This window comes from Mirounga leonina, unplaced genomic scaffold, assembly GCF_011800145.1.
Source record: "Mirounga leonina isolate KUSES-001 unplaced genomic scaffold, KU_Mleo_1.0 Mir_82, whole genome shotgun sequence".
Classification (NCBI taxonomy): domain Eukaryota; kingdom Metazoa; phylum Chordata; class Mammalia; order Carnivora; family Phocidae; genus Mirounga; species Mirounga leonina.
Genome location: NW_023270825.1, coordinates 1,914,928 through 1,931,916, shown reverse-complemented (window position 1 = coordinate 1,931,916; position 16,989 = coordinate 1,914,928). Strand labels below are relative to the sequence as shown.

Sequence of the window (16,989 nt, the reverse complement as noted above, 5' to 3'; positions counted from 1 at the left end):
CTTAACCTCCCAGTTCAGCAGCAGTCATCATGTCCCCAGTCAAAACCCTAATGGCCCAAACTGCGTTCCAACTGTGGGGGGAGGAGTGGAGTAAGTGGGGGCACAAGCAAGCCAGCCCTCATCAGCGTAACACCCACTCTGTGAGTAATCCCCGACATTGACAAATTGAACACAGCAACATAAGCAAAAAGTGAAAGTAGTCCCCTTTCACTTTTTAGACAATACACATGTAGTACCTTTGATGAAAATAAAACGAACTTTAAAAAAGTGCTCAGTGAAACACACACACACACACACACACACAACCGAAAAACCTGCAACACATTCCAGCACGGGTCTCTAATCAGGATCAGTTGTCTTGGGGAAGGGGAGGACTTGGACAGGCAATACTGTTAACTTGTTTTTCATGCATTGTATACACGTACATCCATACATTTCACATATCTACTCGATCCAAACGTCAATAAATATACCTTTCTTAACTGCAGCAATAATTCTGGGATTCAGGTCCAATTGATCCAAATCCATTTCTTCCAAAAGGTTGACCACAAAGACGAGTAACTTCTCAGGGACACAAATTCCAATGTGCTTGCTGTCACTGCAAGCTGCCCAGGAGCCGAGCACAGCAGAGTGATGGTGGCCTGGGTATGCAGTCCCCTTTGAGACAGGGGTTCACCGTCAGCCCCGAGGTTGCAGGAGAGACTTTACCAGGAAAACCACTGACGTAAGTCTAAGGCAATGCTTTTGTTAGAGCCCCCATTCGGTACCTTAGAAACCATGAATTCCAATCCACAGAGTGATGTGTTTGAAGAAGTGCCCCCAGGTCACCTGCCTTCTAAAGGCCCACGCTACACAAGGCAGGCCCATTCCGTCCCCTGCAGAAAGGGTTAAAAATGAGCACGTGCTCCGGCCCGAGTCCTGGCCCGGGGACCTGGTTTCCAGATGAGCACCCTGCCTCACCCGCCTCTTTGGTGAGGCTGACGCAGACAGCTGGAGATCACACGCACTGGGCTCGCGGGAATGAAGCGTCTTCTGCATTCTCCAGTTTCATCTCCCCTACGTGTGTCTCCGTGGAGGATCTGGCAAGAATGGGAAAAGTGAGTTTTGAATCTTGCAGGATGCTTGCGGGTTGGAACCTCCCCGACTACCAAGCTGTTTCAGCGGAGGACAGTGGAGACTGTCCCACCTTTGCCCTGCAGCCCGCACCCGTCCCCTGACCAGCAGCCCTTCCCTGGCCTGAGCCCTAAATGCCGCGGGACAGGAGCCCAACCCCACCCCTGCTGGCTGCCCCACTCAGCCCAGGGCCACGCAGAAGCAAGCCCCCCAGATCAGCAGGGCTGGGGGTGCACCAGGGTGGGTGCAGGAACGCCAAGGCCCGCGGCCACACGCTGGCCCGCTGAACCCCGTGCCGACGTCCACCAGCAAGGCCTCCGCCGAGGGGAAGGACACCTGCGCTTGCAGCGCTCCGAGTGTTATGATGTGGACAACATCAGGTTGATTTGGGCGCTTCGAGAACCAGGTCACTCGCACCGTCCCATTCACAGGCCGTTCAGGCAAACAGGTCTGGCATCCAGAACTGACAGTACCAGTTTGGGGTGGCTGCGGAGCCTGATGCCCAGGAGTGACCGCACCGCGGGATCACGACAGCCGCTGCAGGAAGGAGCTCACGCTCCGGGTCCCACGTCTGCCTGTGGCAGGCGCTCCCAGGCCAGGGCTGCTAACACTGGTGAGGACACACGCAGAGACCCTGGCCCCCCGGAGGCCACCAGGACCGCACACTGGAGGAGGGTTGGGTCTCTGCTAGAAAGAGGCGCCTGAACGCAGGGCCCCAGGGCCAGCCACACACAGGGAGAGGCGAAGGGGACTGTGACCAGCTCCAAAAGGTACCCTGAGTGTATGGAAGGTGTGAGGTTAGATTCCTGAGGACAGAAAGCAAATACGAAAGAGCATATCATCTGCAGGAAAAGTAGTAAGTTGTCAAAGGAGCTGCGGGGCACCCTCCTGGCTTGGCAGGGAGCTCAGCCTCAGGAGCCCTGAGGACAAGAACGGGAAGAGGCGACACAGGGAGGCACCACCCAAAACCACTTCCAGGTCAGCAGAACACCTGGACGAAATACCAAGCTTGCGGTTTTCAAATTCTGGAGGAAGAGTGTGCGTGTGTGTCCTTCCCCTGGACCTGCGGAGGGCCCCGGGGGCATGCCTTGACGCGACGGGCAGCCAACAGGCTGGGCTGGGGTCGGTCGTGAAGACGGATGGCCGGGTGAGAGAGGTTCTGGCTGAGGCTGCCCAGGCTGTGTGTGGAGCCAGGGAGGCTGGCAGGGGGCTGCCGCCTCCGGGGGCTCCCCAGATACAAAACTTGGATCCCGAGGAGCAGCTCGACACAGGGCAGGAAAACAAGCCGGGTGAGTGCAGCGCCCCAAGCTTACGTGGCGGAGGAGCAGGGCACCGGGAAGCAGAGGGACCACGGGTGGGGCCCCTGTGAACCAGACACTGGCCCGGGGGCTGGACAGACAGCCTCCAGGTGGGCGCCCGGTGCCCCCGCCTCCCTGAGGGCTCGGGCCTGAGCCAGCCAACCTCCGGGCCCTGTGCCCACGCGGAGCTGCAGACCGGGGCAGCTTCCTGGAGCGTTTCGGTTACCGTTTACGGGGACAGTGACCATCACGTGCCACTGGGTGAGTGGAACAGAGCTACCCGAGAGAACCCACGGTGTGCAAGAACCATTAGGATCGCGACTTTGAAGCAGTTCCTGCCGGAGTGAAGGCCAGAGGGGGACTCACTGTCTCCGCCTTCAGGACACTCCCTCGGACCCCCGCGGCTAACCCAGGCCGCACGGAACGCTCGGAGCTCCGCACGGACTGGCCCACCTTCACTCTGGGCAGCAAGACTCACGTTTCAAGCCGCTTTAATGAGCTCGTGGGGAGGAATTACTGGAATCGCACTTCAGCTGCAGGCTGGGCGGCCGTACACACGGCCACCCACACGCCGCCGGACGCGGGGCCGGCCTCCCCTCCCGCAGAACAGGGCCACCTTCTGTCGCCAAGCTCAGACCTAATTCAGGCAGGGCAGTGCAGCCGCAGTCCTCCTGCGCTGAAGTCACCGGGCGCCGGGACACCAGCGCGCTCTCGGGCCGGTTCTAGGCACACCTGCCACATCCGGCCTCGCTCAGACCTCAGGAGAGCAAGATTACCAGCCCGCCTTGCTGACCGGGAGAGGGACGCGAGCAGCCACTTACTGACACGCTCAGGCCACACAGCCCGCGGGGCATCCGGGTCCCGCCCCGCACGCCTGTCAACAAATCCAGCAGCACTGTTCAGAGTCCGCCATGCAAAACTCGGTCATCCCGAGGCCGGCCCGCCTGGGGCGGGGGGGGGCAGTGTGTGTGTCTAGTCCCGGTGGGAGCAGCCCACCCGCCCTCCAGGGTGGCCATCTATTCCGGGTTCCCCTCCCGGAGGGGGCGATGGGCGCTGGCTCATCCCAGGGCCGCTGGCAGGGAGCTTCTCCCGGTGACCTGGGGGGCCTTGCCCGGGCCGGCCTGGCCTCCTGGGTCCGCGGCCCTTCTCAGCACCCTGTCCTCTCCGGGGACCCCTTCCCTTTCCGGGCCCTGCACCGCCTTGCCCCATTCTCGCCAGCGACTCCCGCAGACCCGAGGTCCGCAGACCCACGTGACGACCCGGCGCACCTTCTCCTCCGCGACGCGCCCCCTCTCCACGGCGGTCCACCTGCACGCCCCCCCCGGAACGCCCCCGCTTCGTGCGGCCCTCGTTCACCTTTCACCCCACGGTCCCCAGATTGCCGCCGTCACCCTAACTGGCCCTGCAACCCGCCGGCCTGCTCGGGTCTCTGCGGGTGGCAACCCCCAGGACGGGCCTCCGCACCCGGCTCCCGAGCTGCCAGAACCCCGCCCGGGCCTAGGCTCCGGCCGTCCCCTCCTCCCGCCCGCGGGCGTGGACTGTACGGACGACCCGCGACGCCGCCGGAGCCCAGCCCACCGCGGCCCACCCCGCGCCGCGCCCCCGCGGCCCACCACGCTCACCGCGCGCGCGCGCTCCGCTCGCCGCCTCGCGCTGCCCCGCCCCCCGCAACCTCCCTTTCCAATGAGAGCCGGGCGTCCCGCACCGGATTTGCCAATCAGAGAGGAAGCAGCGCTACGGCGCAGACTAACTGACCAATCCAAGGTCTCAATCGTCCCCGGGAGACGGGGCGCGCCTGAGCGCGTCCTCACTGCCGATTGGTGACCGACCGCAGGGTGGCCGGGGCGGTGCCCTTGCGCGAATTGGGAAAAGCGCAGCGATGGGGCGGGTCCCGGGCGTCGATTGGCCCGCTCTCCGAGCCGGGCGTGGCGATTGGACGCGGCCGCTGTCATCCACGCGGGCAGGGCGGGGCTCCTGGCGGGACCGGGGTCCGGGCGGCTGGCGAGCGCCGAGGCGGCGTCATGTCCTCCGAGGTGGCCGCGCGCCGCGATGCCAAGAAGCTGGTGCGCTCCCCCAGCGGCCTGCGCATGGTGCCCGAGCACCGCGCCTTTGGCAGCCCCTTCGGCCTGGAGGAGCCGCAGTGGGTCCCAGACAAGGAGGTAGGTCGCCGCCGCCCGCCAGCTTCCCGCCTCCCCCTCCGCGCCCCGCTCGCCCGAGACCCCCGGCACCCTCTCCGCGCTCCGGGACCCCCTTCCGAGCCCGAGGGCCCCCTGGACGCGCCCCGCTCGCCTGAGACCCCTCGTCTGCGCCCGGCACTCCCGTTAGTGTCCCGAGATCCCGTCGGAGGCCAAGGGGCCCCCGTCCTTGCCTCGGGATCCCGAGACGCGCATCGGCGCCCGGGACCCCCGTTAGCGTCCTTGTACCCCGAACCGCTTCGGCTGGCTCCTGCTGCCCTTCCGGGGCCCCCCACGGCTGCCCTCGGTACCCCGGGCTCCAGTCGCCCGCGCTCCAGCCCTTCCGGGGCCTTGGGCACTGTGCCCTCTGCCTGGTTCTCTCTCGGGGCGCCCAGGCCCGCCCACCCCCCGCGCGAAGTGCGCCGCGCACGGACAGTCCCACCCGCCTGGCCCGGGCTTTGCCCACCTGCGAGGTCATGTGGGAATTCCACTTCCATTGGTTGAGCTGCTGAGTGGAGCCCCTGCCCCATGGGGGGAACGGCGGAGCGGACCCCGCGAGGTCTGGGGGGCGGCCCTTGCGTGGTGCGAGCGAAGTGCTGGGTTGGAGCAGGAGGCTGCGGATGGACAGTAAGGAGGGCGTCCTGGTTGGGGAACCGCCCCTGCTTGGAGAGGCTCGAGCAGCTGTGGCCGGAGGGGTGAGGCTGGGGGAGGCGCTGAGCTGACCCTGTTGGCGGGGTGAGTGCGGCACCTTCTGAAGGCCCTTCTGTGACCATAAGCCAGCAATTCTCAGTTACCGGAGGCCAAGGGACAGAAGTCCATGCATTCCTGTAAATCAAAACCGTCTGAAAGAAGTTAGCACCCCGTGATTGTTGAAAGTGCTTTAAGTGACGAGCACCCCCTGGTCTGATCAGCCTCCCTCCCTCCCTGAGAATCGCAGTTTCGGCCACAGGGTTTCAGCAGAGGAGTGAAATCCGGTGTGTGGTGGGGGAGGCGGGCAGGCGCCCAGAAGCTGGGGAGGGGCCGGGTGCAGGGCAGCGGGGAGGAGGGGCCGGCCTGGAGGTCAGTGGCCAAGCCATGGGCCTCCCTGGCCTTGGTCCCTTGTTGCCCTGTGTGACCTCTTTCTTTTCTGTAGTTTTACCCCTGGTGCTCCTACTCTGAACAGCCTGTACCTTTGCTCTCAGGGCCTCCTTGGTTAGTGCTGTGGAAAGAAGTATCCAGTCTCTCGTTGTCATACGAGTACGTGTCATAGAGTCCCTTACAGGCCTCTTGAGGAGCCTGGCACAAGTTACTGCGGTCAGAGAAGTCAAAGTCGCACAGCTCGAGGTGGAGACAGGCAGGTGACCGACTCTTCCGCAGTGGGGGAGGGGCGGCCGTGACCCGCTGACGGCCCTGACTCTGCACCTGTGGGCACGTCATGTGTGGCCAGATCACCGGGTGGTCGCCCATGTGTCACACAGGTGCAGAGTGGGGGCAGCATTTTTCCATCATGGCCCCTGCTGACCACCAAGCAGTGAGAGGGGTCTGGAACTCTCGCGGAGTGCTGGTGCAGCTGGGTGGAAATGCTGGTGCCCGGGAGGTGTCCCTGCTTCAGCAGGAGATTCGTTCCAAGCTGGAAGGGTGGCGGGCGTCGCTCCAGAGCGTCCCCATTTGGCAGGATTCTCTCTCGCGATCGAAGAGCCAGGCCAGGCCCTGGAGGCCCTCCAGTGGGCGCGGGGGAGGGGAGCGCGGCGGGGGACTCGTCTGAGGTCCGGGAAGTAGAGTTTGAAATCTACTGGGGCATGGTCCCAGAGTCCAGACCGTAGCCGGGAGGGTCCTGGAGGAAAAGAAACTTGGCAGGGGGCGGTGTGGGCTCGGAGCCTCTGGAAGCCCCGGGGAAGGGTGCGGCGGCAGCTCGTGGCCACTAGCCTGGAGCTGCCGCGGAAGGGACGCCCCCTGCTGCGCGCTGCCCGGGGCGCTTCTGGGACACGGGGGCCTTTGTGTGCCGGCGAGAAGCAAGCGTGAGACGCCGGCGGTGAGAAACAGGTTTGTTTATTCGTGGTGGTTTGGAATGGCGGAGGGGATTCAGAATTGGATAGACGTGGCAGGAGGGTGTCCCGTAGACCCTCCGCTTCCATCCACTTCTTGCCCTTTGCCAGTGTCATTGACGTGTTTGTGGGTCCTCCGAGTGTCATCGTGACTCTGTTTCCCACTGGGTCACCCTGAGGCCAGCCCCTTCCACATCTGTTGTGGACTTACCACCTGCCTGACCTTGTGCCAGGTGGTTAGCTTGGGCCTGCAGGGACATCCCTTAAGAGTTGAAAATTTGGGGCGGGGGGGAGTGTGTGTACGCATGCATGCAGAGAGAGATGGTCTGTCGCCCTCCGCTTCCCAGAGGGGTTCCTGCAAAAGAACACTCGCTAAACACCGAGGAGTAGCAGTCTGCTCCCTAGGGGCTTGTGGGCCGCGGGAGGCGGTGGTGGGACGTGGATGGAGGCCGGAGCTGGGCAAGTTGGCAGGAAGCCTGGCAGTTGTCTCGGTTGTGTGAATGATGGTGGAGAGTGGGCTTGCGGTGGGCTCACTGGGCATGGGGCCGGAGGGACTTGGCACAAGTAGATGGAGATACTCAGTTTTACCCTTAAAAACTCTGCATCTTGCACCCCCCCCTCGCATCTTCAGCACTGGGTGTAACCAGTGATGATGGCACTTGGCATTTTGACACTTGGATACTCTGTAGACACAGAATTGGGAGGAGAGCACAAGTGTGTCCAAGAAACAAACCCTGAGTTAGGAGAGATCATATTGGATGGGGTCACTGCCGGCCAGGGAAGGAGCCGTGGCTGCAGGAGGGAGACCTTGGGGTCTGCCAGGGTCTCTGAGGCCAGGCGGGGACAGGCTTGCTTTATGGGGGGAGGGACCCCGGCTGGACGAGGACCGGGTGGGAGGGGGAAGGCGCTGGCGCAGGCAGAGCCGCACTTGGAGGCGTGGGTAGTGTGACCTGACGTCGGGGACGCATCACCCTGAGTCTGCCTGTCTCAGGCTGAGGTGGGTCGTCATCTACAGGCCTGAAGGATGGACCAAGTGCGGTTAATGGGCATTCTGTTCCCATCCATGAGCCCAGACAAACAGGTCAGCCAGTCAAGAACAGGGTGAAGAATGGAATGAATTTGGGGTCCGTGTCCAGCCTTGTCACCAGTGATTGGGGGCAACTGAGTCATCTAAGTCACATGGCAAGGGGTTCTCAGCAGAAACTTTCCCAGCACAGTCAAGGTGGTGGTGGGGTTCCACACTTGCTCTCTGGGACCCCAGGGGGCACCCTGCCTCCCACCCCCCAGGACCCCTCTGCTGTTGGCTCACGGAAATGCCACAGTGGAGGGCCCTGGGCGTGGGCCGTGGCAGCGCTTCTTCCCCGGGCGCACTTCTGTCCCTAGGCTCTGCGTCTTTTTCAGGAACCAATGGCGACGGGGGTCTGGGTAGGGGACACAGACGGGCTCTGTCCCGCGGGGGCGTGCTCGTCTCCTGTGACACCCACCATTTTGCCTCTTCAGCCACATCATCTTGTTCCCAGTGCCGTCACGTGGTCTTCCCCCCACCCCTTTGAGCGGGGTTTTTAACAGTTTATTGGTTCCCTTGTTAATTAAGCAGTTAAATCTTTGAACAGATCAGTTTATATTTTAGGAATTACGCTTTTACTCTTTAGAAGGGATTATTATTTTTTTTTAATTAAAGATTTTATTTTTTAAGCAATGTCTACGCGCAGCATGGGGCTCAAATCCATGACCCCAAGATCGAGATCACACGCTCTTCCCGCTGAGCCAGCCAGGTGCCCCTAGAAAGGATTATCTTTCAATAAAGATATATTAATACAAACACTTTTAAATTTTATTTTCAGGATCTGTTTGCATCTGAGGAACTTAAGACACGGTGGCACATGAGGGTCTGAGGGGTCTTGGTGCCAGCCAGCCAGGGAGCACCGTCGGCAGCGCTGTGGGGGAAGGGGGGGTGTCATGGGGCGTGGGGTGCGGGGGTCCCCCAGCCCCCAGGGAGGGGGCACAGGGCTCCTCAGGCTTTTACAGTAACCTTTTTTGACCTTCCTTTAAATGCTTCAAACTCTGTATTTTCTGTTTTGATCTTGAGGGGAGACCCCTCTGGGGCTGGGGCTGGTGCTGGAGTTGCCCCAGGCACCTTTGGGGGGCTCCTTGTGTGAGGGTTGGGCAGCGGTTGGCAGACTTCTCTCGGCTGCGGGTCGGGGGAGCCTGGAGTTCCCGAGGTGCTTCTGTTCTGTGGCCCTGGGCCGGTCTCAGCTCCCGCATCCGCCGTGGGGTTACTGAACCAGCCAGGAGTCGGAGGCCAGGGGAGCATGTGCGGGGCTGCAAATTCCGGCCCCAGCCGCCCCATCCTCCGTGGTGCCCAGCGCACCCTCCAGAGGCCACCCCTTGCCACCAGCCTCCTCCATCCCGTCCGCCGGGCGAGAGGCCCGTGAAGTGAGCGCGGGGCCCCGAGAGGCTAGGCTGGAGCCTCCTGTTCTCAAGGCGTTAGTCCCCGGGGGGGCCCCGGGGGGTGGCCTCTGTCTGCCCAGCAGCCTGTGCAGAGGCTCAGGCAGCAGATGGGTCCGTGTGCACCACGTGCGGGACCCTCCCTCATGGAGCTCCCCAGGTCCCTCGTGGGGGGCCTGCCCTGACTCCGTTGGCCCTGAAGATCCTGCATGTTGGAGCCTCAGCCCCCTCCCACCCTGGCGGGGACCACACGGCCTCGGCGTGCGGGGGTATCAGGCATAGGGTGCAGGTGGCCGGCCGCACCTGGGGTCTGGGCTGTGGGGCCTCGTCCGTGACCCCGGGCCTTTGAGTCACTCGGTCTAGTTCCAGTCTCACGGCTGCGGGGCCTGGCTGTGCCTGTCGTGTTTGTTTGCTCTGGGGACAGTTTCTCAGGCAGGCTGTCTGTTCTTTGGCCGTACTTTTACTTTAGTCTCTTTGCGTGTTGCTTTATTTCATTCTCTTTAAATTGCTGTTGATAATTGTAAAAGTGTCTTTTCTGTTACACGATCAGCAAATTACCTTGTTTAAAAATCTTGTCAGTTTTCTGAATCCCCTCATTGCTTATTTAGAGTAATAAACTTCCGTATCACTTACATTGTTAAGGGAGCACGTTTTAAATTCTGGATGTGGTCTTATGTTTAAAAGTTGGTCTTCTGGGGCGCCTGGGTTAAGCGTCTGCCTTTGGCTCGGTTTTCCATCCAAATGGCCAACAGACACGAAAAAGTGCTCAACAATAGCTTGGCATCAGGGAAATCCAAATCAAAACCTCAATGAGATACCACCTCACACCGGTCAGAATGGCTAAAATTAACAAGTCCGGAAACCACAGATGTTGGCGGGGATGCGGAGAAAGGGGAACCCTCCTACACTGTTGGTGGGAATGCAAGCTGGTGTGGCCACTCTGGGAAAGTATGGAGGTTCCTCAAAAAGTTGAAAATAGAGCTACCATGTGACCCAGCAATTGCACTGCTGGGTATTTACCCCAAAGATACACATGTAGTGATCCGAAGGGGCACACACACCCCAACGTTTATAGCAGCAATGTCCACAATAGCCAAACTGTGGAAAGAGCGAAAATGTCATCCATCGACAGATGAATGGATAAAGAAGATGTGATAGACACACACACAATGGAATATTACTCAGCCATCAAAAATGAGATCTTGCCATTTGCAATGACGTGGATGGAACTAGAGGGTATTATGCTGAGCAAAATAAGTCAATCAGAGAAAGATAATTATCATGTGATCTCATGGATATGTGGAATTTGAGAAACAAGACAGAGGATCATGGGGGAAGGGAGGGAAAAATGAAACAAGACGAAATCGGAGAGTGAGATAAACCATAAGAGACTCTTAATCTCAGGAGACAAACTGAGGGTTGCTGGAGTGGGGGGTGGGGTGGGAGGGATGGGGTAACTGGGTGAAGGACGTTGGGGAGGGTATGTGCTATGGTGAGCACTGTGAATTGTGCAAGACTGATGAATCCCAGACCTGTACCTCTGGAACAAATAATACATGTTGATTAAAAAAAAAAAAAAGTTGGTCTTCAACTTGCCCAAACACCGCAGCCTCACGGTAGGCATGAGACGCGAGACCGTCTTTGTTGGTGGAGAGGGAGAGGGGGCGCGGGAGGGGCAGCACGAGAGGCCCCGGGAGGCGCCAGAGCCAGGGCAGCAGGCAAGTTTTCCCGTGTGCGCTGGCCTCGCCCTGGATGGAGGCTTTCTCTGGTGCGTCTGTGGCTGGCATTGCGGGGGGGTCACACAGAGCCTGGCTCCCTGCCACAGTGCAGAGGCCCGAGTGCCAAACACAAGCGGCGTTCCAGAACTCACAGAAGGGAGAGGCAGTGGCAGGGGGTGTGCGGAAGCAGCAAGGGCGCAGTGAGCAGCCAGCTCACACTCAGAGCCACTGGGGGACTTTATAGATGGTTCTGGAAGGCCAAGGTGGGCCAAGACCTGTGTCCCAGTCCAGAAAGCAGCTTACGAGCAGAGAGGAAAAAAGAAAATGTGAGCCACGGGATCTCGGAAAACTTAGACACCACTCCCAGTGCCAGGGCTGTGGCTGCAGGGTGGTGTCTGGAAAGGCCCTCCAGTGGGGAAGGACGGGGGCCCGGGCCTCCTCCAGGACCATCTGCACGGTGCTGGACTAGTGGGCACTTGGCACCTAACTCGAATCTCCTCAGCTCCCCGCTTGCCCGACTCATGGAGCCGCCTTGGGGGAGGCCGAGGCCCAGAGGGGGATGCACAGAGCGGGGGGAGATGGGCGGAACCCAGCCTGGGGGCGGCGTGGGCTGGCCAGTGCCCCGGCTGACCAGAGTGAAGAAGGTCGGTGGGGATGAGGGGAGGCCCAGCTGGGCAGGACTGGCTCTCCCCTGAACCAGGTCCCGATCAGAAGCCCTCCTCCCTGCCTTGGGGGGGGCGGTTGTGGGGGCAGTTTCCCTGTTGCGGAGTTGGGCTAAAGCTCCATTTGGGTCCAGGAGCAGCTTTCCCACCGTGGGAAGCTGAGCTGCATCAGTGCCAGGACAGCCCTTCGGTGCTTCTGGCAAAATCTGAACCAATTCTTAGCTTGTGTTAGTGAAGAGGTCTGAACTCGTCTCTTGTCCTCAGTGCCTGAAGCAGGGCCACTCGCAGGGCTGGCTGTTCCGAGAGCGCTTGGGGGACAGAGGCCTCCCCCCGATGCCCAGCGCCCTAGTCTCTGCACCTCTGGGGTGCCATCCCCGTGAGGCCAGCCGCCTGCGCCCCGGCCTGGCCGCTGCCCTTCCCTTTGGTTCCTTACTCCGAGGGGCATTCGAGAGCATTTCTGGGCCTGGCAGTGTCCTGTGTGTGGGCCGTTGCTGGCTGGGCCTCCCCCCACTTAGCCGCCTTGCCTCACTTTCCTCGATGTGTACAGCGGGGTGCTTGAATTCCTGCTGGGCAGTGTCGTGGTCCTTGTATGACTCGTATCTTTGCTTCCAGCACCAGGACAGCCCCAGCCTGGCCGTTCGGGCTCTGACCCCTGCCCTTGGCCCGAGCGTGCCCCAGGGTCCCTGAGAAGCCATCTAAGCCATTCCTTGCTTGGGGCTGCTCAGGCTGAGCCCTTGGTGCCCTCCCCACCGCGACCCCCACGGCATGGGGCTGGGGGGGCCACCCGGCCTGTGGGCCTCCCGAGCCGTGGCCGAGCCCGCCACCCTGTCTTTGGCCCGTTGGAGGCCACCCCGCGTCCCAGCTGCGCTCAGAGCTGGGTCCTGATACTTGCTTGTCTTCCGTCCTAGTGCCCGAGATGTATGCAGTGTGATGCCAAGTTTGACTTTCTCACCAGAAAGGTGAGCTGGGGCCATCGGGCGGGGGGCCCAGGCCAGCATCGAGCCCCTTCCGGGGTGGGGGGGTGCACCGGTTTGTCCTGGCGACCGCCTGAGGAGAGCAGACCGTGACTCGGCCCCGGGGTCCGCGTGCAGCTTGCACACCCGTGTGACCGTGCCAGGCGCTGCCACACACGTGGGTCTTGCCCCCCGAGGAGGGGGGTGGCCTGCCGTGTGTGCGGCCGTCGCGGCGACCGCATCCCTCTGGCGGCCAAGACCCTGGCGGGGCCGGTGTCGGCGGTGGGGGGGGGGGCGCCCGTCCTCGGTCCCCTCCTCACCGCCGCCCCTCCCCGCAGCACCACTGCCGCCGGTGTGGGAAGTGCTTCTGTGACAAGTGCTGTGGCCAGAAGGTGCCGCTGCGGCGCATGTGCTTCGTGGACCCCGTGCGGCAGTGTGCCGAGTGCGCGCTCGTGTCCCACAGGGAGGCCGAGTTCTACGACAAGCAGCTCAAGGTGCTCCTGAGCGGTAAGCCTGGGCCGCCTGGGCGCCACTGGCCCGCGAGAGCTCGGTCCCCGCCTGTCCGGCTCCCCGCGGGGGCTTCCGAGCCCCCTCCCGCGTGGGGCCCTGCTGTGCGGCTCGGCGGGGGCAGCCTGCGGGCCTTCTCCCCTGTTCTGGTCTGGCCCTGGCTGCTTCTGGAGCCCGTGGGTGGAGGGCTCTGTGCTCTTGGCTCGGGGCCTTCGGGATGGAGCCCCCAGGGCCTCTCAGGGAAGGACGGAAGGTCCTAGAGCTTTCAGGGTGCACAGAGCCTCTCCCGACAGCGGCGCCTTCTGCTCTTCCTCCGTCCCGGCCTTGCCGCCCCACCGGGTGGACCTGCGGGCGCAGCCACGGCCCTGATCTCGCTTGGATTCACTTCGTCCTGGGGGCGCGTCCCCCTGGGAGCTGGCCTCGCCGGGCCAGGGAGGGTGAGGCGTGAGAGGGGCTGCTGTGTTCTCATGTCTGTTCTTCTATCCCCAGGAGCCACCTTCCTCGTAACTTTTGGAGACGCCGAGAAACCAGAAGCAATGGTTTGCCGTCTCTCCAACAACCAGAGGTAAGAGACAGAGTGCTGCCCGGCACGGACAGCTTTGTCCCTTCGACCCTGGGGTGATGTGCTGTGGCTGCTGTGTTCCCTAGGTTCCTGCTTCTGGAAGGGGACAGCCGCTACGAGATTGAAATCGCACGCATTTCCACCGTGCAGATCCTCACGGAAGGCTTCCCCCCTGGGGGTAAGTGCAGTAGGAGGTTTGGTGCCAGTGGGGGGGGGGGCGGGGGGAGACCTCTGGAGAGGATGCCGCGGCCTGGAGGACGGGGTCTCGGGTCTCTGAGGGGCCTGCCGTTGTCCTCTTGGGCTTGTATTTAGTAAGTGTCTTCAGGAACCTGCCAGGTAAACGGGGCTGAATATGTCCAACAATGAAGAATTTCCCGAATGTGCCACAGAAAAGCTCTTCTGTCCTATTGTTGGCCTCACACCGAGGATAAAGCTCCTGGTGCAGTTGGCATCTCCCCTGTGCTCAGACGGCTCTGAGTGGGGCTCATTGGGAACCAGCCCTTGTGCTCCTGTCAGGTGTCTGTGGAAACGAGACCCCCTTGTGTTTCCTTGGTGAGCTTCCCGAGCAGTTCCCCCAGGTCTGGATCTTTCCACCCCGGCTTCTGCGCTTTAGTAGCTGTCCTTCCGTGGTGGTAGAGTCTGTGTTCTGTGTGGTGCAGAGTGTGCTGAAAAAAGTCCATGTGACTGATCCCTTTGCGCTTTCTGTTTTCTGATTGGCTCTTGGTTGTTCTTCTCTCTTGCCTGCCTACCTTCTTGACGTAGAAAAAGACACTCACACTTACACCAGCCTCCTGGGGAGCCAGCCCGTCTCCGAAGGTCAGCCACACGCTATGCGCCGCTCTCCCCCGCCTGCCGCGCCGCGGCTCTGAAGTACTCACTTGTTCGGTTGATTTGAAGGAGGTTGGGCACAAGACGTGGGTATAAGCAGCATGACTGGAAGTATCCTGGCAGCAGAAATGGAGTTTATCCGCTCCGTTTCTCAATCCCAAGGCGGGCAGCTTTACCCAGTGTTTCAGAGCTGTGCGTCAGCAACTGCCGGCCCCAAGCTGGCCGAGTCCGGGGGCACGGGGCGCCGTGGGCGGCCACCCTCCGGTACTTCCCTGGGCCTTCACAGCCAGGCTCGCTCGGCTCCTCCAGGAGCCTCGGCCAGCTCTGCGCTCCAGTCGGGAGTCCCGGGATGGGGAGCGTTCCCCTGCCTCTGTGCCCCAAGTCGGGGTGTGGCGTTGGCAACACACTGCTTGCCTGTGGCAGGTGGGAGTCGAAGACAGCCAGGGACAAAGGGCAGGGCGTGGAGAAGCGGGGGGTCAGCCCAGGTGCCCCTCTGCCTGCCTCCTGTTAGGGAGCGGGGGCGGGAGGGGGCTCAGGAACGTACCCGGTCGGAGCCCCTCCCGGGCCTGGTGAAGCCTCGTCTTCCTTGGCAGGGCCCTGGGGCTTCTGGTGCCGCACACCCCCTTCTGGCATTTTTTGGGGTGCAGTGAGCCCTGCTCTGCCAGAGGTTTTCTAGAACCTTTGGAAGCCCAGAACCCTGTCTTCCCAGGGGTGGTACTGTTCTGAGCGGACGGCAGTCCGAGGCGCTGCCAGGCAGTCGCTGTTGGCTTTGCTGGCTCCCTGGATGCTTACGAAGTGCAGAAGCGGCCAGAGGCGACGGGCTGTGCGCCGATTAAACGCACTCACGAGAGCGGGGGGGGGGCGCGGAGCTGTGGCTGGTGCCCCCGAGGGGGAGTGGGCACTCCTGCAGGGCGTCTGGTCAGGGACCACCCTGGCGACACGCACAGAAGGAACGTGGCCTCCCCGGCCTCAGATGGGACAGCACTTCACCGTTGCCGTCGTACGGTGGCCAGGCCCTGTCCGCGGCTGCCGCCCACGGTCCACGGGTCTGGGGGAGAGGCAGGCTCTCAGGTTTGACTCCGAGATCAGTGTCTGATGGAAGGAATCTTCCATGAGGTGGATCCCTGCTCAAAATGGAGTTTTCATCCTGAAGTCACAAAGTAGGAAAGCTGTAGGTGGACTTCACCGTGAGGCTTGGTCTGCGCGGACTTCTCCAACTAGTCGTGACGGAGAGCGCCGGCCTGTTCTGAGCGGTGGGTTCTCGAGCGGCTGGCCCCGGCCTCAAGAGGGCCGCTCCCCCCCATGGCATGTTTGCGGCACTCACGCGTGCGGGTGGGGTGTCGGCACGTCTCTGCTGGGCCTTGCTGCACTCTCCGTCCCCAGCGGCGGGATGGCTACGAGGCCGGAGTGATGGCCCGTGTGCCCCAGGCAGGCCCTGCGCTCTGGCTGCAGGCGGGTGGGATTGGTGTGCACGCGGAGCCGGCCGGCGGCCTGAGCGCAGGCGTCCCCACGGGGGACTGGGTGTCGCAGCCATGTTCGTCTCACTCGGCTCAGTGATACTGCACGGTGCGGCCCGGGCCCTTGAGGGCCAGGAGACTTCCTCTCCCACCCTGTGAATTTGGGGTCATCCACCAGAAGGCCTCTGGAGCACAGGCCCCTGCGCCCCAGCCTCCGGCACCAGCGTGAGGGGTGGGAGGGCGGGTGGAATCCTGGGTGCTTGGGGTCCCCGTGGGCCTTCTGACCTCGTCTCCCTCCTCCAGGGGGCAACGCACGGGCCACAGGCATGTCCCTGCAGTACGCAGCACCAGGGGCGGAGGGCATGACCCAGCTGAGGCTGACGGCGGGGGAGGACGCAAATGCCAGCAGGAGGCAGTCGACAGCGTGGCTGGCGGCCATGCACAAGGTAGCTGGGCTGAGGCGGGCAGGGACGTGCGGGGTGGGGTAGGGGGCCTGGCCCCTTCTGCTTCGCGTGCAGGCCCGCTTTTCCCAGAGGAAGCCCTGCCCTCCGGGGAGGGGGTGCCCATGCCAGCTCCCACCAGGCACAGGACCAAGCACGCCTCTCTGGTCACGTTCTAGGCCACCAAGCTCCTCTACGAGTCACGGGACCAGTAACTCCATGCAGGACGGACCGTCAACATGGAACCGCGGAGCCTGCTGTCCGCACGCACAGGCAACTAACCCTACACGTGCTGGGAAATGCAATTCAAGTGTTTGGAGAAACAGAAGTGCTTGCTTATCCAGTGCAATATGCACAGTTTATTAATGCTCTAAACAGCTTCAGGCTTTGGAGTTGGTATATTGTCTTGATACTTAACTGGAGGTGGGAGAGATTGCATTACACTACTGCTAAACTATTTTTAGCATTACTTAAACCACGTTTTTATGGATGCCCAGGTTTACTAGAAGGTTCGGGCCCCTCAGTGTTCACTCCTGCACCGCGATGACTTGGGCAGCGGTAACGCAGGCCTGCTGTGTGCGGGAGCCTGGCTCTAGGGCGCCACTTTCCCATCTGCCCGAGCCCGTTTATAGACTGTTCACTTGCCGCATCGCTAATTTGGGGCTACGAACAAACCTTTGATACTTCACTAAGGGGGAAGAGCCAGCTTTGCTTTTTGTACTTTTCACTTACTATTTCACTTTATTAAAATAATTGTACAACAATTTGTATATAAAGCTTATGATTAAAACCTATTTTGAAAATA

General features: G+C 61.6%; 2 protein-coding genes across 9 annotated transcripts in view; one reads left to right on the top strand and one right to left on the bottom strand.

Annotated features, from left to right (window-relative positions):
• Positions 1-5,795, bottom strand: part of XRCC3 (X-ray repair cross complementing 3) — a 16,694-nt gene extending 10,899 nt beyond the window's left edge. For 2 of the 6 annotated variants that reach the window (XM_034993137.1, XM_034993132.1), the window contains exons 1-4: positions 1,350-3,712; positions 961-1,079; positions 768-875; positions 474-657 (exon numbers count right to left, since the gene is read on the bottom strand). In XM_034993137.1, the coding sequence (XP_034849028.1) occupies positions 474-657; positions 768-779 (196 nt within the window). In that variant the 5' untranslated portion in view covers positions 780-875; positions 961-1,079; positions 1,350-3,712. Of the gene's footprint in view, positions 1-473; positions 658-767; positions 876-960; positions 1,080-1,349; positions 3,713-5,051; positions 5,411-5,754 lie in introns of those variants that run through there. The other 4 variants (XM_034993135.1, XM_034993133.1, XM_034993134.1 and 1 more) reach the window with 4 other exon arrangements.
• On the top strand, positions 4,379-16,989 carry ZFYVE21 (zinc finger FYVE-type containing 21). Of its 3 annotated transcripts, none has more exons than XM_034993139.1 (8): positions 4,379-4,570; positions 12,346-12,396; positions 12,729-12,897; positions 13,387-13,462; positions 13,546-13,637; positions 14,222-14,275; positions 16,048-16,190; positions 16,364-16,989. In XM_034993139.1, the coding sequence occupies exons 1-8, from the start codon at positions 4,433-4,435 to the stop codon at positions 16,397-16,399; spliced, it is 759 nt and encodes a 252-aa protein (XP_034849030.1). In that variant the 5' UTR covers positions 4,379-4,432; the 3' UTR covers positions 16,400-16,989. The 3 variants fall into 3 exon arrangements, with proteins under 3 accessions (XP_034849030.1, XP_034849031.1, XP_034849032.1); XM_034993141.1 differs by lacking the exon at positions 4,379-4,570 and adding an exon at positions 6,268-6,607; XM_034993140.1 differs by lacking the exon at positions 14,222-14,275 and having other exon boundaries at positions 4,382-4,570.